Source organism: Neopelma chrysocephalum, unplaced genomic scaffold (assembly GCF_003984885.1).
Source record: "Neopelma chrysocephalum unplaced genomic scaffold, ASM398488v2 Primary Assembly neopelma1_131, whole genome shotgun sequence".
NCBI classification, from domain to species: domain Eukaryota; kingdom Metazoa; phylum Chordata; class Aves; order Passeriformes; family Pipridae; genus Neopelma; species Neopelma chrysocephalum.
The window spans coordinates 1644374-1671991 of record NW_020897793.1 but is presented as its reverse complement, the minus strand read 5'-3'; the positions used below and the strand labels follow the sequence as shown (position 1 = coordinate 1671991).

Sequence of the window (27618 nt, the reverse complement as noted above, 5' to 3'; positions counted from 1 at the left end):
GATCTACATACACATCAGAAATAGTTAATGAGGATAAAAGCCTGCAGCTTTTCCCATCAGAAGTATGGCACTGTGTTATGCACTCCTCTACCCAAAATTCAGTGCTATTTCTTGCCGAATGGGAATCCTGCCTGGAGTCCTGCAGTGTAAAGCCCATCTTTCCTTGATTCTGCAAAAGTGCTCAATGACCCCCTTTGCACACTCCAAGTTCTTTCTTGCTTGGCTGCAGTGTGAAAATGAAGAGCAGGGAGAGATTCATCCCTCCACAACCCCAGGAAACAGGATCCTCGATAGAGAAGTGCAAGCTTTTCCTGCAGTCCTTTGGCCTGCCAAACTGTACTACTGTGCACCACCCAAACCACAAGGAACTTGAAGAATGTTCTCTGGTTCGATGATTTTAGAGGAATTTTTATGGTGTTCAGAAAATATTTCTGGTTTCTGTTTAGACCGTTCCTTTTTCAGTAACTGCAATAATTTAGTTGAAGAGAATCAGCTGTGTTAACTTCTCTGTTTAATGCCCCATAATGTAATTTCCCTGTTCTGCAATGCTACCATACAGTTCAGCAGTCCATCCGTGCCTCGTGGAGGGGAGATAAAGAAATGCAGCACAGGGACAGTGGCCCAGCAAGCACGGCACAGCTGGAGGTGAAGCCAAATGCCAAGGCAGACTAACAAACTGACGGCTGCTCCTGTCAGGAACAGCAACAGCCCCAAGCTGGACTATGAAATTCTAGAAGAGTCGCCATTGCAGGCGTCAGGGAACCTCACACAGCTCCCGGAGGAATCGCCAGTTTCCTCCCAGCTCTGCTGCTGGAAGGGAGCTGTTTCCCCTTTGTCCCTGCCAGCGCGGGGGCACGGCCCTCCCTCCCACGTATCCTCACTGACGTCTGTCCTTGGTCCCCTTCCAGGCAGGCTGTGACTTGGCACTCAGTCCCACAGCTGAGCGCCAGATCCGTCCCCAGCCTTCCCCCGGAGCTCATCCTGCCCGTGGCCGCAGCCCGACCCCGCAGCCGCCGGCCCGCCCGGGGAGCGGCTCGGAGCCGTCTGCCTTGCTGAGGTCCGAGGCTTCACTGCCCTGCAGGGGACTTGCAAAGCTCTCTGCTGTATTTACTCACCTTGAATCTTTGCTTTTTGTGTCGAGCTACCTCAGTACCAGAGAGAAACGAAATGTTTTTGAACTCCCACCCAAACGGTTTCATATATAGACTGCAAACAGATGTTTTAATAGCCATTTCCTGCACACCACACACAGCCTTTTTCCTTTCTCTAGTTTAGAGATTTCTCATTTCTGCAAAGTTTTTAATTATTATCTATTCATCTGTCCCACTTCACATCAAACAGAAGTACAGACTACACCTAACTCCACACTCATCTTTCATTTAAAGAGATTCTCAGAAAGGTTTTCTGTAGCTTCTCTGGGCAGTCAAACCAAAGGCAGAACTTACTTCTGGAAGCAATGGGTACCAATGAGAACTCAGTGTTTGTGAATTAGCGTCCTGCCACAGATGAGAACAAATCCCTTACCTGTTATGGCCCAAACCTATCGATGCAAAAAATAACAGCAGTTTTAACCAAATAAGTGTAATTCCTGAACAAAGCAACAGACAAAAGTAACAGATTAACTTGTGATAACAGAAATGATTTCTCTTGTGCAAGTGCAGTTACCAGCAATTGGAGGGAAATACCCTTATTTATGTAGTAGCACATCATGTATGCCATGCAGGTATTAGGACTCCATACCCTATGCACAGACATGTTAGTAAGCACATACCCAAACATCCAGATGTTTGCCAGCACAGCATCTTTTCTATGCAAGTAGGTTTTCCTAGGAATCCCACATGTCCTTGGAAACAAAACTACGTGTGGCCATTTTAATGCTCATCCTTTTTTTTTCTGCTTCTTTTGTTATTAATTTTTCCCTCCAGAAACCCTCCAAAGTTTCAGATGCATCTGAAACAGCAACCACTACATTTACACATATCCTTTTGCAGAAACAGGAGATTCTTTGATGGCCAAAAATTAAACGTCTTCCCACTTATGAAGGGGAAGGCACACACAGTTCGGGTACGATGGATAGGTATCGCAACTCACACGTGCTTTACAAATGAGAGGAATGCCCATATGTGCTTTGTAGGTTACAACAGGCTCCATCACATCTTCAATGACAGCAGGAATGGCTCAACAGCTATGCAAAAATGTGGCAGTACAAAGTGTTATTTGTCAATAAGTGTGTTACTGACTTCATCATCAACCTCTGCCACGACAGTGATGTTCATGTCACTGAAAAATAGTCTTAAAGACGGTGCATACCTTTAATGAGACTTGTCAAGGCCAAGAGTGGGGGTTTGCTTCAGTACCTGATGTAATTCTCCCTGTGGTGTTTGCTGGCCAGCCTCCAATACACAAAGAAATACATTCAATAAGCAAAGTCACATCCCAACAGTCATTCATCGATCCTAGACTTGGTGGCTCCTACAACTTGAAATACTGAGGAAGGAGATAAGTATTAAACACAAATCCTTAGTCATGTTCCACATACACCACACAGTCAATTCTTGAATTACTGCCTGGCACACTTGGGGTATTAAAAATGCTGTAAATTTAAGAAATCAGAACATCAGTGGAAAAGTTTGCCATGCAGGTGTAGAGCTCACTGCCAAAATTTCAGGGTTGAGAAGGTGAGCTTAAACTAGGAGAGATTATTATGAGTCACCTTCAGCAAAAGACAGTTGGCTTCTGCAATGCTTGAAAGGTGGGAAAGCAGTACAGGAAAGAGCTGCTGTGTGACACAGGGTGAGAACCTCCAAATTTAGCATCACAATAAAGGAAAGTACTTTATTTCATATAAAGGCATATAATACCCAGATATTCCATTTTTCTATGGCAAAAATAACAAAAACTGTAAATAGTAAATTAATGAGAAGAAAATGCATGGGGAAGGCCCAGGCCTGGTGACTCAAGTGGGGTGCTGGCCGCACTACAAACACCTGTTTTTGAACACGAGGGAAGGGCCTCCAGGGAGGTGAAAGCAGAGAAGATGCATGTCCCCACTTTCTGCAGCCCCAGGCAAGGTCGCAGCATCAGTGGTCAGGCACAGCACCAAAGGGCTTACACTAGAAGGAAGGAAGCATGTAAACAGTGTATAAACGATTTTAACTAATGTAAAACCATTTTTACAAAGCTTCAACCTACTGCAGAAAACTTTTCGTATCACAAATATAGATTGAGCCTTTAGTGAAACAGCAGCGTGATTTTGTCCTCTAAACATTTTGAACCTCCCCCCCATATATATATACACACACATACATATATTCCAGTCCAAATTGGAGCAGGAAGGGATTCAGTGCAGGCTTAAAGTATGAGGGCTGTGTAACAGCTCTAGAGATTACTCTCGTTCGAGTGGAAAAGTAGATTGTTGAACAACAGGCATCACACAATCAAAACAGGTCTCTGCTTCCTCAGAAACACTTGTCTCATCTTTTCTCAAGATCCTCTTTAAGGAAGCAGCTACAGCAGCACAACACTAAATTAACCCCTAATTCTACTGTTAGAGTGAGGTTGGTGCAGAAAAAAGTGTGAAATTTAGCAAATGCAGATCACTACAAAAACAAGGAAGAAATTACAATATAACCCATCATACCATGAATTCAAATTAATAGGCAGGCTTTCCTGAAGTTGGATTCTCTAAGACAATGGCATTTGCAGGATTTTCCAGACAATGTGAACACAAAATAGCATTTAACTTACCTACATGCAGGAATTTCTGCTCAGTCCCAAGCAGGGGCAAAGCAGTTTGCCCTACAACCAGCACCAGAGGCAGGGCAAGCAAATTACCGACAACCATTGCAAAAAGCCACCAAAGGAGGTGAAAGGCCTGACTTTTTCTGCATGTGTGGTCACTGAGGGTGTAGTGCCTGTGTCAGAGGAAGGACCAGAAACTCCAGCTCCAACAGCTGCTGGTGCCAGGGCAGTACATCACAGGTCAGGTAAAGGCACCCAGGCCTGGATAGTTGTGTGCTTCCTGTACTATGAAGAGCTGCCTGTCAGCACAAACAAAAGGGTGTTTGGGCAAGATTCACTACCCCCCAAGCTGTGACCCCATCTCTGCTTTACATTAAATTGTAGGAGGTGAGCAGGGACCAGAAGATGCAGGGGAGGAGGAGTGGGTGTGTCCTGCCAGGCTGTGTGCCAGGTGGAGCTCAGAGATGTAATCCTGGCCAGCAGCAGTTCACCAGGGCACTTGACCCAGATTCCTTATGTTCCACCACCTTGAACACCAAGGGGGACAAAATCTGCCCTTCACCACACCTGTGACACTGTTGTTACTAGAGCTGTCTTTTGTGCCCAGAGGAGAGCAAGAGGTGGCTGGAACAGGATGGATGGAAGCTTCCAGCACCGTTTCTTTACTTACGTTTCTCCCCTTTGTTTTCTAAGCTTCCCTCCCATCATCTGAGTGGCATAGCCTGTAGTATACTGAAAGCCTGATAATAAGACAGATGACATCTGTTTAGGTCACATCTTAGAAAGGATTAACGCTTCTAAGGACTTACAAGCTACAGCTTAGTACTCTGCTATCTGAACACATGGGCCCTGGTACATGTGATGGCTGTCAGCTCAAGACTCAGCACTTCTACAGCTCAAGAAACATGGAAGCTGGACATCCAAATGACCATGGCAAAGGATATGCACCATTCCCTTCACTGATGCAGACTGGTAGTAAAAGCCACAAGCGACTGTGTGCTTAGTCTGATGAAGGAGCTCCAGGAGGAAAAACAACTCCAGGGCACTGGTTTTGCCTGGGGCAGGGGTGCTGCCCCACAGAAAATGACAGGCTCATTCCAGCCGGCAGAGGTGGAAAGTGGAGCACACCCATTTTTATACTGAGCTCCCCCCTGCAGAGGGGCGGGGGATTGGGCTGACCCAGACTGTAGCAGCAGCAGAAAGCACCACAGCTCCCTCCCTCAGCAGGCAGGAAGTATTTGTGGACGCGATGTACTTGCAGACTCAAGCAGCCCAAGGCTCTGTGCACAGGCTCACAGGCATCAGATTCCTCTTTTTTTGCAGAGGGTCAGCTGGATCTTGTGACCTGAGTAAATAACAAGGCTTTGGAAAGAAGCTCAATAGGCACATTGTGTTCTTCATTTCAGATCCATAGTTCTGAATGAAGGAAAAAGAAATAAAACTTAGGAATCAATCTTAGAGCCCTACAGTCCCCTGGAAGAGAAAGATGAGTGGCTGACGCAGCAAGTTCCACTAAGTTATTTAACTGATACTGTGGAAGTCGATTAGAATTATTTATTTCCACCTCATAAACCCACATGCTGCCTCTTTCTCTCTTGCCAATTAACAGTATTACTTAGCACTAATAGACTGCTTTCATTTTCAAGGGGCTTAGGAAGACAAATTAATCACCTCAACATGCCTGAAAGGAACAGATGGCAATGAAGTATTAACATTGCAATTTCACAGTTGAAAAGGCTCCTAAGAGAGGGGGCAGCAGGAGTGTTTGGAGGGCACCTGGCCCTGCTCCCTGTATGGAGCTGGGGTTTCTCAGTCTTGTCTCCACTCTGAGCTTCTGCTCTAACCCAACCTCACTACACATTACTTTTTCTCAGGCAAAGTTACACTGTTTTTCTTATTCCATCTTTAACAGGGGTAACATCCCTCCAGAAGGCCTCTTACCTCAGCACATCTCCAGACAGGTCCTTACTGCTTTGGATTTAAAAGACTAAATGTCTATCCAATAATGCAATTAGTCCAGCCTGTCATTATTTCTTACTGGCTATAAGCAGAGAAGTGATCAGGAAGAAATACATTCCCCTGTCCATACAGAGGGGATGCTCTTTTTCCCTAGAACATGCCCTGTTCTCAGAGGACCATGGGCATGGAGCAGTGTGGCTCCGTGGGGCCTTTTGGCTCAGCCGTACAACACACACTTCCTTAAGCTACATCTGGAAGGAAGATAAGCTTTCTCTAGAGCAGGGGTTCCCACAGCAAAACTTGTGTCTAAAGCGAGGGATCTGCAGCCATCCTTTACAGAACCAGCTCAGGATCCAGATCTCTTCCAGCAGCAGGATCCCAAATCCAAGTGGTCTGCAGCCACCACAGAGTGAACCGGGAGTGAGAGAGAGCCCACAGCACCCCTGTCACAGGCTGCCAGCCTTCAGAGAGCCCCTCAGCAGCACATCCCCATCCAGCTGCTGCCTCCTCATCGCCCCGGGGACAGCAGGAATCACTGGGGAGTTTGTTATGGGGCAGCCACGTTATTGGGCCTGGAGTGAGTTTGGTTAGGTGGCCTTTCCACTGGATTCCCAGACATTAAGGAACCTGTCACACACACAACTCTAGAAAGCTGCTTCTCAGAACAAACTGACATTTTCAGGAGAGGACCAAACAATAAGTACAGTGATTTTAAAAGTGACCGATACGACAATGACAAAACAACTTTTTAGTAGTTTGTTGGGTTTTAAAAATTGATTTAACTATGGGAGGTTTTTATTTAAAACATTGAGAGAATATCCTCTACTTCAGTATTTAACCCCACAGTCAAAGATTATCTCAAATAGCAACTGTGCAATGATAATAGTCAGTGTCAAATGTCTGACAGGTTTTGGTCTCTCCTCTAGGAATGGTAACAGTAAATAATAATTCAGAGCAAAATGAATTATTCTAATGCCTTTTCAGAGCCCCTTTTTCAGCATATTGATATTAGTATCAATTCCCTTCAACCTGTGCAGGGAATCAATCTCTCAGCCCCAAGTATCATATACAATGAAATCCTTCTAGAGACATTAGTTAGTATGTAGGGACAACATAACATATCCAAAACACTGCATTAGCTGTGGCTGTTCCCATACATTAGGGGAAACAAGGAGCACTGAGGCAAAATGGTTAGAGCACCCAGTGTGTCAGTGCAGCCTTCACTGAGGATTCCATGGAAAGGCAATCTCAATTTCCTCAGCTGTAACTGGTACCTCAGCATTCAGGCTGGGGAGCAGAGGCAACATGATGCAGTGCAAACTGCTTTTCAAATGGGCTGAAGAAAATAATACACCCTGATTTCACCTTGGCGCAATAAGCATCTGTGTTCAGCACTGACCCACCCATACTCCAGTATGAGCTTTTCTGTTACTTTATTCTTATTTGAAAATAGAATGTAATGGATTTGGATTTCCTTAAGTTAGAAAACACTAAAAAACAGAATCAGAGTTCTCACATTTATAAGAGTAACACTTAAACAGAGAATATTTAATACACAATGTGGCTGCATTTATTTTTTTTTTAAATTGAACCCAAATGCAAAGTGAATCCAAATTGCCTTTTTTTTGAGGCATCTATCATACAAGAGAAAAGACTTATTTTATCCATGCAGCTAATATTCAGATCAGTGTTTTAGTTGGTATTTTTTTCCTTAAATCTTGTTTAATATAAGTTGTACTTTAAACCTTTGCAAAAGCATAGGAAATCCTCAAACAAACGCTATTTTTATAAACAACAACAACAACTCCAATTATCATCCTAAAGACTGTAATAAGTGAGCATCTGTTTTTCTGGACTTGCAAATTATTGGTATCCTTTCTCCTTACTTGCTATTTTTCTCACTCAGGAATGATAATCAGTGTTTAGGACTGTGGCAGCAAGTCCAGTGCACAAACCACAAATAACTGGCACCAGAGCTGTATGAAATCCAAGAGTTGTTCCATTTTTTATAGTACAACAGCCAAAGGATTCTGGGGACTTGGCCATATTGTTCCAATCCGTTCTGCAAACTATCTCTGACAAGTTTGATACTGGTCCTATTTCATCACCTTCCTAGAGCATGGGGGCTTTATTTTAGAGGGGTTTTTTGATTGGCAGGGGTGGGAAAGAGAATACAGGTTATTCCACATGTCAAATAGCTTAAAAGTATGGATTATGATGGCCATGGGAACAAGGTACACTTGCTATTTTAAAGGTTTAGTTTGACTCTTCAAATCTTTAATTCTCCTGCACCACCAATGACAAGCTAATAGACAACACAAGGTTTTAGACCACCATAGTGCTTGAAATTCTCAAAGTGTAATATTTGAAGAAAGGGAGAAATCAGCATTTGATACTCTGAGACATAAAATAAGTTCATACAGAAACTGTTTAGCTAAACTCTAAATAACAGCAGAGTGATTTTATTTAGCTACTCATTACTTCTTTACTTCTATTAAAGCTTAAAGAAAAGGAATTTTAATATCCAGGATCATTATCAAAACTTGGACGCTCAGAGCTATAGAAGCATCCTGAGTAAGGCATCATATTCCAGTGGTTTCAGACTTGGTTTGTATAAAACTCATTTTGAGCTCAGACTTCATTGAGGCCAAAGTCCCAGGGCCTGAATGAAGCCTCCTGAACTCAAAGCGAATTTCACAGTAGCCAGCTCTGCTTAATTCCACTTTGTCCAGGAGTGAAAATTTGATCTTCAGCCACTCTATATTATTAAATTAATGCATCACAGCTCATTGACCAAAGGCCACGTATGACACTGGGAATAGTATTCTCAGCTTCCTTGACAAACCTTTCACTTCAAGCAGGCCCTGCACTATGGCTGCATTACACTATCATAAAAGGTTTCTCACTGAGAAATGGTTTGCAAAGTTGTATTTAGGAGAAAATAAATCTTTAAGCTGCCCAAATGACCAAGGCACTCGGAACAAATAACCTTAGAGCTGTACTTCGAGGAAGACACAAGGTCTGACTTTCAGCAGGCGCTTGACGTCAGACCAGAGAAGAAACACAAGACGAGCAAAGGTTACATGCAAACTGTCCCCTGTGGCTTATGCAACAGCCAAATAACCACTGATCAGGATAGATGCACATAAAAAGAACTCACTGGAAATTACTTTTAATATAAGCAAAACAAAACTGATTACGAGTTGTAGGGTATGATGTGTGACAGACTAATCTGAATACTTTCTGTTTTATGTCTCTAAAACAAGCATTCAGTAAGTAATTCACATTACATGAGTCATCTTTGGTAATACTGTACATTTGTGTCAATCACTTGGTAAACATCAGTTCTGGATATTTATAGTGTAATTCATCATAACTACAAACTAATTGGAAAGTTGGAGGAGCATCCAACGTAGGTAAGCTTGCAGAGGGAAGAGGTCAGACCAGTAATACTGAAGTTACTTCACAGTTATGTAGAAAAAGTTACAATTCTTTGTCATAGAGCATTACACTAGTTTGTCATTCTACAGTTAAAGTGGGCTTATAGTCAGCATTATTATAAATTAACAGCAAAAGCTCCCAAAACGATTTAAGGGAGTAGGATTGAGAGCTAAGAACTTTGATGAAAGCATAATTTTCTAACTTTGTTTTCTAGCCCTAAATTATTAAAATACAGAAAAAGTCATCATTACTTTAAAAAGATGCATCATTTAGAAAAGAAGTTTCATTCCTTACAATACGGTTTAAAACTAACATAGAAGAAAACAGTGCTACATTACATACAGTCAAGAGCATTTGGATGACAGGATGTAGATACCAGCTTATGTTCTCTGTTATATGGCCCAACCACAGGTTCTTCCTTGCTTTGATGTATATTTGATGATCACTGAACTTCTCCCACTCATCCTGATGTGGACTGTGTTATCAATTAAGAGTCGGCATTTATTTACAATTTACCAGCAGCACAGCTATCCTGCACCCTACAGCTGTGCTCACTCCACTGCAGTACTGGAACGAGCACAACAGCTGGGATATCTCAGGGAATGCATCATTGTTCTGAAAGGCCTTTTTTTCGCCGCTTTTTCAGGAGGTAGCTCCTCGTTACGTTTCTCAGCCACCCCGGCAGGCTCTGTCTGGAATTGTTCTATTTGAAACTCGAGATGTTTCTGAATGGCTACCCCGAGAACTTCTGGATCCACAGATGCCCCATACACTTCCCATGTCATTCCTTCATCATCCCACCTCACTTCACGTACTGGAGTTTTGGGGGCCTCCAAGTCTTGCTCCAGGTTCACCTCTGGGAACACATGTGGGTGACCTTCTGCTGCAGCTGCTGGGCTTGTAGCCACAGATTTGCATTCCATGGTCGGAAGAGTTTGTACCTCGGCATCTCTACGCTCAAGAGGTGGTTTCAGTCCTCTGGTTAAATCATTCATAGAGGTCATAGTCCACATATCCTTAGTTGTCACTACCATGTCTGCACCTTGCTGGCTGCTGAGGGCAACGCAGACAGCCTTGGTTTCTGGAGGAGCTCTCTCCTGATGAGCACAGTGCTGAGCGTGCTGCAGTTGTTCTCCAGGAACGTTACAGCACTTCAGGACTCTCTTGGCATCCAGGCCCGATTCACTTACTGAAGACACCAGCTTAGGATAGGTCAGAATGTCTGAAGCAGAGAAGGAATGAAAATAGCCAGGTGCTGCTGGCTCTCTTCCTGTCTCACTAACGGAGCACACCAACCGTGGAACGAGCTGTATGGACGGGATGGGCAAGGAGTGGCAGTAGGCAGGGATGGTGGCATCTGCCTTCAAGGCATCCTGCCTTATACTGCAGGGCCCTGCAGAGTTGTTATGAACTGCCATCACCATGGGGGAGTATGCAGAGTTTGGAATATTAGCATAAGTCAGACCGCCATGAATAATCCCAGTGGCTTGATTGAACATTGTCCTGTTTGGGAAACCATTTCCAGGCATGTGGTGTCCTAGAACAGCAGCGTGAAATGTTCCAGGATCTGTGTAAACAGTAGTGTTACGTGGAATAGTGCCACTGTCAAAGGTGTTTGTGGGTACTTGTTGGTCTCTAGGCAGGACTGGAAGATGAGTCACAAGGTTTTGATAGTGAGATGTGTTTTCATTTGTTTCTGGTCCAAACCTCTGCATTGGGAAGGACGTCCTAGCCCCTGGTGGGCCATGTCTGCAGCTAGAAGAGCTCAGGCTGGAGTGGGTGGCACTGGTTTCTATGTGAGTGACATAAGTCTGCTGTTTGCAGCTGCAGGTTAGGTCTGAGTGGCTTCTCTGAAGGGCAGCTCTTGATTCTTGCATTTCACACATGCTTTGCTGGTGAGCAGCACAGGCTGAAGAAACATTCTCAACAGTGCTGCTCTTTACACACATCTTAGCATCCCCCACTTCCCAGGATGCTGAAGGCTGTTCAGTGATAAGGAAATGGTTTGTAGTCTTAGTTCTGCTCTCTGAACGGTCATTGGCTGACTGGTCACTTATGATTTGGATCTCTGATCCAAGTCCCATCCTCCCAGGCTGCGAGGAGGACCATGCAGGACTCTGCACACTCCTTGCATCACTCTTGTTTTCCAGGGTATGGCAGATGGTGCTACTGTAGCTTTTCTTCAGCTCCTGTTTGTTGTTTAGCCTTTCCTCTAGACTTGATTGCCCAATAGAGGTCAGATTTGAGGAGCTCTTGGACAGGGGGTGACTGTTGACATTCAAGAGTCTGTGACTTAGCGAGTCCTGGTAGGAATGAGTGTGGAGCTGGTGGCTGTCAGCTGACATGGCAAAAAAGAGAGATCTGCAGAAAATGGTGAAGAAAAAGAAGCAATTTAAGAAGGAAATAAATGTACCAGAAACTATAATCTCTATTGCCTTCTGCCTGGGCTTCTTGCTATTCACAGTTCACAAATACCTTTGAAAAAGTACAGTATTCTAGTCTATGTGTACTCAGGCCAGTCAGTTTCCACAAAGGGTTTTTCCCTAAATTAGATTCAGGTTTTATTGAAATTCTGGTGTGGGGTTTTTTTGGGTTTTTTTTGGTTGGTTGGTTTTTTTTCCATTTCACAAAACACAAAGGGAAAAAATTTTCTTGGTTTTTACCTTTTAACAAAAACAATCCCAACATTACCAACTATCATCTCCCCTGAATTCAATGGAGCTGTTTTTGGGACATGCAGAGATGTCATGTAACTTAAGCAAAGACAGATGTATTTTCAAACAAGATAACTCTTTGCCACAGCGCTCATTAAGCCAACAATGTTAAGTGATTGTCAAAACAAAGAAATGTTCAGTTTTTAGTCTCTTGACATTATAATTTCAGAACTTATCCAGTCATTGCTGGAGCTTTCAAACATTACCAAAGCCATTAACAGCTGAACAAGTTCTCCCTTTTCCCCATACTCAAGGTTCTTCATATTTCATTTCACAAGAAGATCACTATTTTAGTCAACTGTTTTCCCAAACTCCACACAAGTGAACTGTAGGTATGGACAAAACTGGTTTGGCTACCTGTGGAAGAGGAGACGTGACATGAAACCCAAAGAAATGAGCTCTCAGGCCCATGTGGAGTCAGTGCCAGTGTTCCCAGAACAAATAGTGCTGGGCAGCACGGGGCACTGATCCCCAGCTGGACCGTGACAGCTCAGGGAGCTTTCTAGCTTGTGCTCATCACTGGCACCATAGGACGTGGCAGCAAAGAGGGATCCAGTGAAAGGCTGGAGATGAAACTCCTCTAGGAACCATAGAGGCCCAAGGAGAGTCTGCATCTGAGCACAGACTCTGTTAAGGGTACATGCTTTGGGCTGCTTAGACTGATCACCTTTGGGAATCCACAAGTTCATGCTGGCTGTGGAAGGTGCACACTCACTGCACTGAAAGCAGGGTAAAAATAAAACAAGAAAATCTTTAACCAAAGTGTTGTGGTTCTTCTGTCCTTTTTTCAGTCACTTCTTGTTTCTACTGGTGGGTCTAGCATCCTATATATTGTTAACACTTACATTAACACTGCCACATCTAAGAAAAGTTGTGATTGAAGATTTTGAATCTAACCAGATTTAGTGATTTATTTTTGCTGATTCAATCAGATCTTCCACTGATTGACTGTGCACATTCCCTTGGTGTCACAGGGGTGTTGTATAACTAACATATTTTAATATGCTCCTGTATCTATATCTATCTACACACATAGGTGTATTTCTTTTCTACAAGAACTCATTCTGTTGAACAGGAAAATCTAGAGCATTTTTGCATTTCTTCGAGGTCAAGTACTAGTGGATATTTTGTTGTGCAGATGTATAGTGGGAGCTGCAATTTTTCATTTAAGACAACTTTCCCCCAGATGTTCTCTATACACTCTGCCTCCCAAGCAGGTCTCCTATAGAAACCTGCACAATTGTGCACTGTACCACTAAAATAAAAACGAATGTGCGGAACAAAAAAGGTACATACCCGTGGTGAACAAAAGCATCCTGCAAATGTAACAGGAAAGTTTACTCATTACACCAAGAATGTGGTGGCTGCAAGGGCTCACATTTGACCCTCTCAGTGAGAAGCTTCTAATATGTGATCCTTCTAATGTGATATTTACAGGCTCAAAGAGTCATCTACCAACCAACACAACTGATAAAGAGCACGCCTTTTGCTCCATCCACAAACCAAGAGATCTACTGCTGATCGAGGCAGCTATCAGTGCTTGTAATTCCATTTTTACTGGTAACTTTGGCAGGCTAACAGGTTGCAATTTTCCTGTCACCTGAAATCCAGTTGTGTTGCCTGTTTTCCATAATGAAATTAAATTGAGCATGACAACATTAAAAAATAATAATATTTGCAATCACTTCCTTGGGAAGCTTCTAACTGCTGGCTGTGTAGCAGGGACTTGTGATTGGCAGCAATATGGTCTAGCAAAGGGCTTGCTCAAATTTGGACTGTATGCAGAAAAAAGGCAGTTTCCTGTCCTTCATACGTGCTTCACCTCCTCCAGCATGTTACCTGTCCTGCAGCCACTTACACACATGGGGATAGTCTGCCACACAGAGTTCAGAGGAGTCAATAGGATTAAACACCACAGCATAGCTGTCTGCAAGGTGAGAACCTTACACTTAATCTCTTTAACAGATAACACCTGCAAAGGCTCTCACACACACCGGGATGAAACAACACTTACTAATGGGAATCCTCAGCCACAAATATTGAGACTCGGGTGAAGGGAAGGCTCAAACATATCCTGTTACAGATGATACACGGCTCTGTGAACATTGAAGGGTTCTCTTACAAAGTTTACAAGGTTCAAATACGTAAATATACACAAAGACCAAGGCCTCTATTTGCTTTCTTTGTGTAGCATTGCTGCAGAAACCTCTGTAACTGAAAGAAGTGATGCAATTCGAAACTGATTCATCACCTCACACAAAACGGGTTCAGACAAATGAAACAGTCCAAATATAGTGACATTACTGAAAACAACATCCAGTGTGAAGCTGGCAATGAAACCTCCAAGAGAACTCTGAAGAAATTTATTTTTGCCCCACTGCAGGTGAAATCAAGACCAAATGTGGGCCAATGCAGCATATATTACACACGTGCATGTACATGTATAACATTAAAACCAGCAACTACCATCAGCATTCGAACATTCTTGCTCAGATAGAGCAGTGTTTCAGGCTAGCACAACTGTAACAATTATCCTATGATTTGGGCCTTGAAAACAATAGGAATGACTACCAATTAACTAAAACCACATCTCACCTTCTCATCTGAGACTTTATGACACAGTTAAGGATGGGGAAAAAAGGAAACAAAGCCCCATTCAAGCAAGATGAAACAGCTTCTTTGAGAATAATGCACTTTCCTGCCATGTTGAAATCTGAAGTTACTTTTCCCAGACAGCCTGAACATTTCTCCTTTTATAGGCCACCTACTGCTTTCCCCCTCCATTCCCTGCTCCTTTGCCCCACTCTGGAGCTCTTACACAACCAGCACATTGTGTCCACCTGGCAGAGGCAGGGCCCTGAGCCGGACTTGTGCACGTGGAGCTCTGCACGGAGAGTGACAGCTGCAGAATAGACCTGTGGCAGCCCCGGCCTTTCCTCCCCTCTGCTGCAGCCAAATGTTGCCTCAGCATTTCCCAGGAGCACAAGTGAGCCTGCAGGTGTGCCACAAACAACACCAGCTTGCTGATCCCCATGACTTTTTTTTTTTTCAAGTGGCTTAGCTCTCATTACATCAATTCATCAGTCCAACCACACCAATCACTAACGTCAGCACAGGGAGGAAAAAGAAGACCATCCCCCTCTGGAGAAACACAAACTCACACATGGCACAAACCCAGAGCAAAGCTTTACATGCAGCGCCCTTCTTTCCAAGTCTTTGGAAATGGCACATAATCCCATACCCTACTTCCCAAACCACGTTTCACACGTGCAGTGCTGGCACTGGCTGCTCAAGGTGCACAGAAATTCTTCTGTGTAGGTCCATACCCCCACAGAAGGGGCCCAGGATGTCCACACACCGAGGTGTGGCACGTCCCTTGTGGCCTGGGCAGCTCATCCAGCTAGGGACTGCAGAGAAGGAGCAGGAAGGAAGCAGAAATGTCTGGATGGTCATACTGACACATCTACCAGCAAGGGGATGGGTCAGGCACCCAGAATTGTGTGACAAACTTTTTAAAAAAACCCGACAAAATCCAACCCCAAAACACGGGACCTCTCTAATGTCACAGTCATACAACACCACTGTATTCTGTGAATCAGCTAATTAGAAATGGATTAGCATGTGAAACACGGATAAGAGACACAGCTGATTGAGTGGGTACTTAAAGACCCAAACCAGCTTTCTCTGTGCATGCTGGGTAGAGAAGATTGCTTTGCTTAACTTTGCTTCTTAAAAAGTAAATATATAATTTATAGGAAAGGAATTTTATTCAAAAATACCTATTGTAGGTTCTGAGTTTGTCTGAAAGATTCTAATTTTGAAGTTCAAAGGAAATCCACACCTGAATAGACAAACAAGAAAGCAGTAACTTTGAGGCAGATACTCTGCTGTGAATATATAGAAAATTGTTAGACAAGCAGAGAAAGGATTAGGATAGAAATGGAATTACCATCCACTATTTTTGGCTTAGCTTCAGATAGCTTATGAGAGGATCTAGGCTGCTTTCACTAATTCCACTGAACTACTTTAAAGCAACAAATGTGTATTTTGCTATGACTTATGATTAAAGTTGTGACCTATTTAATGCACCAGTAAATTTATTCTCAAAATATTAAATATAATGTATGTTATCAATTGAAATACATACACTGGTAAATTAATGATGATTGTAAAATTCTTCAGTATTTTTACGTTCCACGCATGTCAATAGATAAAGCGAGATTTCGTGTAAAATAATAATAACCTATGTATATTTAGCTCCTGTGTTGTGTATCTGTTATTGATTGCTTTCTTCCCTGCACTGGCAGGCTTCAAAATAGTGATATGACAAATGAAACATCCACAAAACAGATCATAGTTTTCATAAAGAGGACAGTAACACGGGATACTGACATGAGATGATGTGTTAATAACAAAAGAAATTCAGTCATGCTTGCATTTCCTCCAACAAGCAAAGAGAGAAACTACAAAATGCCATAAAAGTAACTCAGCTGGTGGATCCTTTTAGGATGCTTGATTTTGAGAACTCAAGAAAAAATCTACACTGCAACTTGGCAAGAGCGACTCTGCTCTTTGATAGAATCATCACAGAATGGTTTGGTTTGGAAGGGACCTTAAAGATTACCTAGTTCCAACCCCCTGCCACGCCAGAGATGCCACTCACTGGATCAGGTTGCTCAGGGCTCCATCCAACCTGGCCTTGAACACTTCTAGGGGATGGGGCATCCATAACTTCACTGGGCAACCTGTTCCAGTGCTTCATCACCCTCACAGTAAAGAATTTCTTCCTAAACTCTATTTTAAATCTCCCATCTCTTAGTTTAAAATCTTTCCGCCTTGTCCTATCACTATCTGCCCATGTAAAAAGTAATTTTCCCTCTTTTTTATAAACCCCTGCTTAGTACTCTGTTAACAGTAGCAACAATAGACAGTGAGGCAGTATGAATCACCTAACACATTAAACAATACAAGTTAGTTGCAGAATTTGGGAAGAGTCAGAGAAATTTAATGCTATTTACTAGAAACATGTATGAAGTGCCAGAGACTTATTTCTCTAAGACTTCCACAGTTTATTTTTGCTTTATAAATCTGTGATGGTCAACCCACAAGTCAACCATACTTATAATAGTGACTGCAGGCTGTTTCACTTGTTCTCACTTTGCTGATCATACAATTAAAAAAAATAAAATTTTCCTCATAACAATTCATTTTATGCTTTCAAAACCAGCATCTGACTGCAAAATGGTGATCAGAGCCAGTTTCAGAGGTGAGAGCAGTAATATGCAAATGTGGAATTTGGAAAAACATTTGGCAATTTTATCCACACCAACATTTTTGGATGATAATTGTAAATTTTGGGTCCTTGCCCTGATTTTGCTCCTTTATTTGCATCATTCTGGCCCCACTGTGCCTCGTAACCTGTGCAATAATCAGCTTCATAAGGCAAACACAGAATTTCTGCAATAGCACCAAACTCCAAGATGAACACACATATGTTTTATACAAGGAGAGTAGTGTGATTTTAATTAACTTAGGAGATTTACTTGAATAGAAGGCTGCTATATGTAGGTTCTTAACTCTATTTAATCTTATTACAAACACCATGGTTATACATTTGAAAAGACAAGAGTAGTTTATGGTTAAAATGACAGAACTTTAACTACAACCTAAGGGGCAGCTGTCATGTAGCCACAAACACTGCTGACACCTGCCTGGGACACAAGACAACACACACAGGAAAACCTGAATTTCTGTCTGAACAGCCAAATTACCTCAGGTATCAGAAGCAGTACAGCATATTTACACTGTGTTCTTTTCAGGCCTGGTATTTAAGCAATGTGTCTTCCTTATTGGAATCTATGACTGAACTTCTAAGATACATGTTTACTGTGGTAAAATGACATAAAAAGGAACATCATCTAATATGACATTGATTTCTTCTAGAGCAGTACCAATTTTGAAGAGACTTATACCATCAAAATAAAAAAAAAAGAGCAAGGTTATGTCTAAAAATGTGTCCCTGCTTGCCCACATTGAGAATTACCAGTCATTTCCACAAGATAAGAAAGATCTGTTCTGCACTTAGAAAAAGATTGACATCTTAATATGATGCGTTCTAATGGTCTCTCCCTAACTACTACTACTGAAAGAAACAGTTCATTAGCAGTAAATCACTAACATTTATGTTGGGTGGGGGGAGTCAAACCACTTGAAAGGCACTGGCAAAACAGGATTAGCCTTGATAAAAAGCTTAGAGATTCAAGTGTCTGGGATTAGGAGTTTTGTTGTTGCTTTTAATTGCTATTTTATTTTGGTGAATTATAAGTGAAAGGAAGACATAGAGGAGTTAAAATAGGGTAAAAGCTATCCCTTGTCACGGAACATAAAAGTCTTTCTCTAAATTCTGTCAATACAACTATTTCAATGCAACTAGATTAATAAAGACTTAGGTTGAGACCCCAATCACTTAACCTTTAATCCATCATCTTCCTGTAGGCTTTCCATTTTGGAATAGCATTATAAATGTACTATGACTTATTCAGTTCAATCTGCTAATGTCCTTTTGTAAACATTTTGGGTCATCTTAAATATTTTCAAGTATCAGACAGATCCACAGGACAGACTGGTCTGGGCACCTACAAAAACCATCAGATGGACGCAGCAGACAAGTGCACACTGATGGGAAAGAATAGGATCGTTTTTCAGTTCTGCACCACGAGAAGCACTGGTGATAGTGGTTCATGTCACAGGGAGTTATGTCACATAATTCCCTGTAGGAAGAGGAAGAGGAGTACATTTGACAGGTTAGAAAATATGAGAGCAGAAGAGTTCTGACCCTCAGTGCACAAGACTGCAAAGGCACACTGGACAGACATCTGTCTGCAATGATTGGTAACAAGATGAGAAGGAAAGAGTCCCCTTTTTCCTGAGTTTCCTTTTTCCATCTCCGTACTGAGGAGTGAAGCAGAGACCTCTTCCTCCAAATGCTGAAGGGACTATGGGTAGCCTGGTTACCAGTGACCTCACCAGGGGATAATAAATGAGTTGCCACAGCAGTGTAAGAAAAGCCATGCAAGAGGGTGAATATTCTCTTTTAAGAACCAGCAGGGACAGCCCAGAGCTCTGGTACAGCCTGAGTCAGGAAAGCAGAGCTGAGAACTCTGAATTCTAAGATTGAGAAAGGCTAAAGTGAGAGTGCTACGAGAGAGGAGCCTGATATGGATGAACTCAAGGAGACTATTTCAGTGACATCTTTAGCTGAATTCCCAGGAAGGACAACTCACATGGGGCTGTAAATAAATCACTGGGAAACCAGAGGCGCACTCTATCACAAGGGAAGCATGTGTTGGGATGTGATCCTGACACCACCACATGATTACTGTGCAACCATGCATCCTCTTCACCACCTTTCTTAATCATCTGTCCCAGAAACAATTTCAAAAATCTCTTGGATTTTGATCTTTTCTTAGAAGAATTTTATAAGCAAAACATTACTCCCACTCAATGTGCACATAAATCTGCCTCAGCATACAATTACCCTACAATATACCCAACAGAGATAAGATAGGAGATATTGTACAGTCATATTGGATGCTCACTGTTAGTGTTTGACAGCTCACTTCTTTAAAGCTCAGCTCTTCAGTCAGAAGACTTAAAACGTTTTAATTACAACTGAAATATGCTGATATGCTCATGTGATCAGCTGTTTTCAGCAGCTGGGGCTTCAAAAAAACAAATATTATGACAGCAGGCAACACTGACCTAAAATCATGCTTGCAGCGAATAGTGTGTGGTATATTAATGTAATTGTCTTTCTGATTTAAGCAGATCAGAATTAAGCAAAATGAAACTGTTAATTCAGCTGCCAGGTTTATGCTGCTAAGAATCGCTGGCTACTGGTATCCACTGGCAGTACAGAAGTCCTGTGAGAAAAACATTTCACAATTTCTTTAGGAATTAATCTTTAATGCAGAAAATGTTTGCAGTGATCTATGAACATTTGGATGTATTTCAGAGCGACAGACACTAGTGAACCTTTTCCTATTCACAGCAGAGGATCAAATCGTATTCCATCACACGTACCAACTTGGAGGGGACAGGGTCAGTCTAGGATCGAAAGACTTGTGCTCCTCAAAGCTCCCTTTCTGTGTCTACTCCTCAGTCCTGAGCAGACTACTTCCAAAGCAAACCCACTGATCTGGAACTCTGCAAAAACACATGGCCATTGCTTGCTCAGCAAGCCTCTGCCTGTCAGAGGCCCAAGGCTGCAAACTGTGTGAATCACAGCTGCCTGTGAAGCAGCATGAACTTAGAAACCATGCAGAAAACCAGCAGCTCATTTACAGCCTGCTTCCAACCTCAGAGCAAGGGAATACAGCTGGATATTAATGCAACCTTTACAAGAGGCCAGCAGTTTGCACGTCCAACAAACTCCACCCAACCTGGCTAAGCGTTCCAAGATTAGAACATTTACTTGTAAATTCATCTGTTTTAGTAGAAAATGTTCAAATAATAATTTTTGCTATTTACTTGAAAGCTTAACAGCAACAGTTAGAGGGGAGATATGAACTCATCCAAGCACCCTGCCCTATGGATACCCTGACTTTAACAACAGGATTCAGCACTGTAGTTAGTTATCTTTGAACATGAGGGCAATGAAATACTCTGCCCCGACAAGTGAACACACCTCTGACACCTAAAGCTCTGTCACAGAGCCTGTGTGAGTGGATGGACAGTCAGTGTGTGTGTGTGTGCTCTGTGCTGGCTGGAAGGCAGTGGCCAAAAGTACAGAGCTGAGCCTCTGTCTAACATGCCCAGCCTTTCCAAAAAGCTCACTCACTTGGTCCAGTGTTGTGCCAACAGAGATAAAAGCTTTATAACCAGTTATTAGCTCAAATCTGCCTTAAAGATACTGCCTGGATATAGCCTCAGGTACAGTGGCTTTTCATGTTCACATATCAACGTTAATTGAAGGACGGCAGTTCCTATAGCGGCATCAAACGGCAATAATGGGGACATAAGCAAAAGTAATAATAATAGTAAAAACATCTCCATTAGGGTAAAGGAAAACAGTATTTTAAATTGAAAGATGCCCCACCAAAACAACCAAAGACGGTTCATTCTTCTTGAACATGTAATAGTTGAATCTCTTTCCTACCTAGAAAAACCTGACAACTCATCTAGCGAGACCCAGTAATTTACCTTCATTTCTTGTTCCCTTGTTTTTTCCTGTGACTGAACACCACACAAAGGGCCTCAAAAGCCCCTTCAGTTCTTTATTTAAATGAGTGTTTGTGAACTATACACAAAATCTTGGAGAAAAGAAAGATTCAAAACTCCAGAAGCCGCTCTCAGCGGTGGCAGGGAAAAGACTGACTTTTATATTGTAGATTGACAGAAAATTGACTTCCAGATATATATAACAATTGCTCAGTAATTAGAAAGAGGAAACAATTGCCTTCTAATTCTGTCTGTGCCCACTGACATACTGTATGACCTTGAGCAAGTCATTCCCTTTGTGACTCAGTTTACTCACTGTGACTCAGGGATTAGATGCAGAAGCCCCTGATGTAGGTATTTAAAGGCTTAATTCATGATTGCAGAGCACTCTCAAACCCCAGAATGAAAGATATTAAATATAAGACATCGAAAATAATGTATTCTGGCCCTTCTTTTGTAATACTTGGTTTGAAAGAAATAAACAGAGCATCTCTACAGGAAATTCTTGTTGTACATGCAGAAAGCTCACCTTACCAGTAAAGTTGAGACACTAATCAAGCCTCAGAAACACCCTCCCCCCTCCAGCTTTCAAGCATCAAGTGAGGATGAGTTATCTTAAGGATTTCAAATACACAAACCCAGTATTACCAGAGTTTCTCAAATTAGGTGTTGTAAGTATATACTCTCTATATAATATGCATGGTATATTAAATAGCAATGTGTTATTATAAGCAGCTTCATTAAACCTTTATAAGCAACGCTGTCACAACTGCAGAACATGTTGTCCTGCAGTGCCACATTCACTTGCAAGCTTTTATTTACTATTATGAACTTCTTATGAAAAAGAGATTCTCTCAGAAATTTAAGCTGTCAGTTCACACTGCAAGCTGTCTTTTGTATATCCTTAAGCTGGAAAAGAACTGGCAATCTCTATCCAAAGGGATAAGTGAGTATTGAAAAGGACTAAAAAGGGGACTATCTAATCGTATTTCATAGCATTGCTAAAAGCTGCCATTGCTAAAAGCTAGTATGAGCTAGCTTTGAAAAGTATACACAAAGAATATGGGAGGAACTAGGAAAAAGAAGTTTTCATTTCAAATTTGGTATTTTGTCATTAAAAAAGTGGTATTATGTTGAAGTGCAATGTCTGTCTCTCAAAAAAGCAACTGTACCAATTCCTCTGTGATCTGATCAGTCCTATGTAGGAAACTATTACCTATATTTTTCAGAAATTGCCTGAAAGGGATGAAAGGGAGCATCACTCTACTCTATCAGGACTTCTCAGGAAAGAAGAAAAACATCGGAGCTTGGCTAGAGGAAAACCCATGCTATTCAAGGCTTATTTACCACCACAGACCTTGAGGAGAGAAAAACCAAGACAGAGTGAAGTAGTAGACCAAAGTAGCAGACTGAAGCTTGCAAATATTTGTCAAATCCAAGTATGTGAAGAACTTCCTCTAGAACTAACATTTACACCCTGCTCTACGTAAAGAAGCAAATTTCCCCTCTCTTTGCTTAATCTCAATCACAAAATGAGCTGCAGAAGTCTCTACTTCCTTATTTAACATTTAATAATGTCGGGAACACAAAATTTTGAGGTATAAATTTGAAACAACTCAAGAGCTGTGAGACAATTCAGCTCCTGTCATTACTTGGATAGAGGAAGATCCCGAGGACAGCTAGAGGATAACTCTTTAAGCATCTGGTGTTAACTGCTAGCAACAAGATACTGATTATAATAAATAAAGTCCTTGTTACAGGAATTCTTTGCTTTTCAAACATTGGTTTGACCATATTCAAGGCCCAAGCAGACATCTGATCTGATCTGATCTCATAGCTGTCTCTGCTTTGAGCAGGGGATTGGAATAGATGGGTTCCTAAGGTTCCTTCAAAAATGAGTGATGCAATGATATTTTTTTATCTTTTTCATAATTTTGTGGTTTTATCTGTCCTTGCCAATGAGAAGTTTTCATGTAGCTTCTCATCCCGAGCCTCAAGAGAAGCTGAAATGTGCAGCCATTTTGCAATATTAAACCATCTTTTAATTGATTAGTGGAACCTGCACCTTTTACTGAAACGAGTTAAAAAAGGAATGACTTTGGAAAGGATCACAAATGTGATCCCTGTATTCTAGAGGCAAGGGGATACATATGAAGGAGGCAGTGACTCCAAAAGTTTTCCAATCCATTAGCACCTCTCCTGTTACTAAAGCAACAAAAACACTCCACCCCTTCCACAGTTTATAGGCCATTGAGAACCAAATAATTTTAAAAGTCTAAAAAACACCCCAAACCAAACGAAACAGGGTGGCTTTGTGAATTCATCATCTCTCCAATTTCCATGTCAGGTTTGCCTAGTTTGAGCTGAAAAGGAAGTCGGATCTTCCAATTCTGCTCTGATGAACTGGGTTCCATCAGTTTTCTGCACTGTTGACCACAGTGCAGCTCTGCAAGTCAAATGAAGGTCTTACAACTGCTCAATCCCATTAACCTTCATTTGCACAATAAGGTGTGCCCTTGCTAAAGCTTAATTAGCAAATACTCTGCAGATGGAGAAATACTCCTACTCCTTTCTCTATTCTGTATTAAATCCACAGCGCGCAAGAGTTAAGCCATAATTTTGGAAGACACAGAACTTTAAAGATGCACACAGGGACAGGCCAGTTTAAAGATGATCTTTCTTATGATGCTTTTCTTTGTGCAGAATGATGCTTGGCTATAACTCACATGCTTAATGCTCACACTCAACACCAAGCTAGCAAAGACCTGGCTGATGTCAACTTCATTTAGCTGGCCTGACCCAATTCCCATGTTGAGAGCATATACACCTAAGTAGCATCAAAGAGATTTTTTTTGTGGTTCCTGTTGCTACAGATAATTTCTCTGAGTGCAACTCTATTCTGAAAACTTTAACAGCTTTTCTAAATGGAAGAGACCACCTTCTTGCCCACACACCACTAAGGAATCAGAGGACACCCCTTTAAGGGACAGCTCTTAAGACATATATGAACTAACAGCTGCATGGCTATAGATTAATTCAATAGTTATAAGGCATCTATAAGAAATATTGCATCAAATTATCTTAACCATAGAATAGCTCATGCAGTATTTTTCAGTTCACTACCTTCTCACTGTATCCCTTGTGCAGATATTCCTGACCACTGTACTCCAACATTTATTTTCATTCTCACCCTCATTTTGCTTTTACAGAAAAGATTTCTCTCACATCGCTGAAACACCCCCCACTCTCCTGCCAAGAAAAAAACAAACAAGACTATTCAGAGTTTGGATAATTCAGATCTTCCAGAATTTTAACAGCTCAGAGAGAAGCATTTTCACTAATACAGCTTTACAGTTTACACCAGTTAAAAACCTCTTATTTCTGTGCAATGAGGCTGCAGGAATTAACCAAAGGGCCCTATGGTGGGGCTCATTGCTATGGGAAATGGCAAAGACAAACAAACAACCCCCAAACACAAACAAACAAACCAAAAACACCAAAAAAACACCCAAAGAGTTCATGGCTGACAAACACAGTAAAGTGTAACATCATTTGTGGCCTATGATTCTTGCTGTACTGTTGCTCTTGGGCCAGAATGGTTTGGGGCTACAAGCAATGAAATATCACACACACCTGCCAAAGATACAAACCTTTTTTTCCTTTAGGAAGTAAGAGAATTGCCCAGTGACTTGAGGGTCACTTGCAACAGTAAAACTATGGCATACAGTAACAAAAAAAGCCATATTTTTTCCTAATTAACTGGAAAAAGTACTTATACAAAAAATTCAATTAACAGCTCTCTGTCTAGTCCTTAGCCTTTGAAAGCATCATTCCTAGGCTTCATTCTCCTGCAAATTGGATAACAGCTTGCAATATCCAAATACAAGGGACCAGTGAAGTACACTCCATCCTCATTTAAAAACATTAACTCCAGGGGAAAGCTATGGACAATGCAGGCTCTTTAATCTCCAGAAGAGTGGCTGAAGAAGAAACAGCATTTTATTGCTGTTCTGCTCAGAACTAACCCACCTGCACTGAGGTGCAACATTATCTCACTGTTACAGCAAATTCCTCTGCTCCTGGAGTGTTTTAACGCTACCTTCAATTTACCCTTTGTTATTACCCTTAACAGGAAGAAAATTAAACTTCAAAGGTATAATGATCATCAATAATAGCTTTCACCTATTCTACCCTCCCTCAGACACTTTGATTTTTCAAGTGCGAAGTGAATACGCATAGTTTACTATGGCAGGAAAAATATGGATTTGATATGTTTATCTAATGGGAATTCATGATATTTGGTATTATAAACCAGCTCAGACACCACAAGGCCATATGCAGTTTACTGCTCCTGTTTATGCACTCTTAGATAATTGTCAGAGCAATTAAATTGCAATTGCAGCTTTCTCTAGAGTACAGTTAAGATAAAAGGTCTGGATTGTAAAAATCAAGAAAACCCTATAACTGGAGAAATGTTTTACAGAGTAACTGAGTCACAATATGAAAACACAAAGTCCTCATCTAACCCACCCTCACAAATGAAACCTTCCCTAAACCTAATTCTTTTATGCAGAGACTCCATGCAGAGGTCTTTGAACTCGAATCTTACTACAATCTACATCCTGCAAGCATTCAGACATATGCTTGACCTTAAACATGCAAACAACTACCTGCAAACTTTAATCCAAGTCTTGGTGCAAGGAAATCACTGATATTTTTGTACGAGATGATGACTTTGAAGCTTGAGTCAATGGAAGAGAGGTAGATTTTGATCTCTGTGTGGTCCATCTTACTTACGCACAAGATCAACATCTTACAAAATATATTTCTCTCATGGCTGTCTTTCATGCTTTGAGTTCTCTAAACAGAAATAACTGCTTGTTCCCCCTCCCTTTTAAACATCTTGCCCTAAAAACTAGAAGTGCATCAGCACAGATTCTTGCTTTTAATCATGGGAGGTTGTAAACCACAATATATGCACAAAACACCCTTCTACTAAGGATTCTGATCTAAAACATTTCCTCTAGTGACAATAAAATCTTTCACAGTGGAAGAGACACGTTTCGATTTAAGAGCAAATTTTTCTTTGCCATTCTAAATAGCAGTTGAACATTTATCTAGGAAGCAAGACTGTAAAACAAAGCTGATATGCAGACAGCAGTGAAATATTCCTCAGGTTTTCTCTAGTGTTGGATATTAACTTCTTAGGAATTTAAAAAACATATGGTACACATGGTACAAAAAAACAAGGTAAACAATTCTTTGGCAGATTAGTACTAAAATAATACAATTTACTCTTTTCTCTTATTTTTAGTATCAAAACCCTGACATACACACAAAGGATAATCAAACAGCATCTTCATAAACTTGCAGATGTGCAGAGGAATAAGATGAACAAGATTATGGGGGTTTTTCTTCCCCAAAGAAACAGTGACAAGCATATTCTAGAAACACTTACTAAAAGACAAACACATACACATGTAAGTGAAAGACACCAGCACCAAAAAAACCCCTTCTGCAGAAATATATTGAATTCAATTAAAGCTCAGAGCCATAGCTCCCATCATTTTAGAAAAAGAGAAACTACCATTTCCTAGGCTTTTCAGTCCAGCTATCAACCCCCCTGCTGCCAACACAGCACTTACAGAAGCCTGGGTCTGTCTCTGTGCAGCTCCTCTCCCTTCCCCTCATCTGCTTTGTTACTCTCAAAGACCTGCTGGCAAAACAGGGAGGACTCGGTGTCCTTACGGGAGACGAGAGAACGGGCAATACATGACTTCTGTGGTCCTTACCTTCCCCCTACTCAGAGATTGCACATCCAGCTTCCCTGTCCAAGTTACTTGGAGGGTATTTAAAAATAGATGCTCAGAAATCTGAGGAGAACAAAAGCCAAAAGAGTTCAGATTTCCTTTCCTTGATCCGCCTGATGCTGTTGACACTAAGGTGAGCATATGATAAGGGGAAGGAGGTGGGATTGTTAGAGAGCTTCAAAGGCAGGAGACTGGGACATGGGGTTCCCTCTGCCTAGACGTGGCATCCCTTCCTGGCTCCCCCCTTGGCTGAAGAGGAAATAAAATGGAGCCTAGGAGGGAGGCAGAGAGATAATCCTGCTGCTTCATCTGATTAGAGAAACTGGGCCTGTGCAGAGCCGGCAATGCCGCCAGGGAAGCACAGGGAGGGGAGGCAAAAAAGGGCAGGAAGAGGAGGAGCAGTGGGGGAGGAATAAAATTAGAAGGGTTAAAGGAAAATTATAAAAGATATACAAAGGAACTGACTCCAGGGCCAAGGCATCCTGTATGCCTACAATTTCTACCTTCAAGTAAAGGTGAAATCACCAGTAGGAAACACCCACTGCTTCTGGTAATATGGAGCAATTGGAAAAAAAACTAAATCAAACCCCAAGCCCAGAATGCATCAGTCGTGTAGGCATGGACTGGGAACAAGGATGTACCAAAGGATTGAAAAGAGTGAGATTGTTTGTGCTGAGCAGGGGGAAGTGGAAAAAACCAGTATGCTACAGATAGTTATCAAGTTTGTCACGCAC

General features: G+C 41.7%; 1 protein-coding gene across 4 annotated transcripts in view; it reads right to left on the bottom strand.

The window, feature by feature from the left end:
* Nucleotides 1-7115: 7115 nt before the first annotated feature.
* Nucleotides 7116-27618, bottom strand: part of GPRIN2 (G protein regulated inducer of neurite outgrowth 2) — a 38333-nt gene continuing 17830 nt past the window's right edge. For 2 of the 4 annotated variants that reach the window (XM_027698641.1, XM_027698640.1), the window contains one exon: nt 7116-11502. In XM_027698641.1, the coding sequence (XP_027554442.1) occupies nt 9693-11502 (1810 nt within the window). In that variant the 3' untranslated portion in view covers nt 7116-9692. Of the gene's footprint in view, nt 11503-14450; nt 14700-26719; nt 26776-27618 lie in introns of those variants that run through there. The other 2 variants (XM_027698642.1, XM_027698639.1) reach the window with 2 other exon arrangements.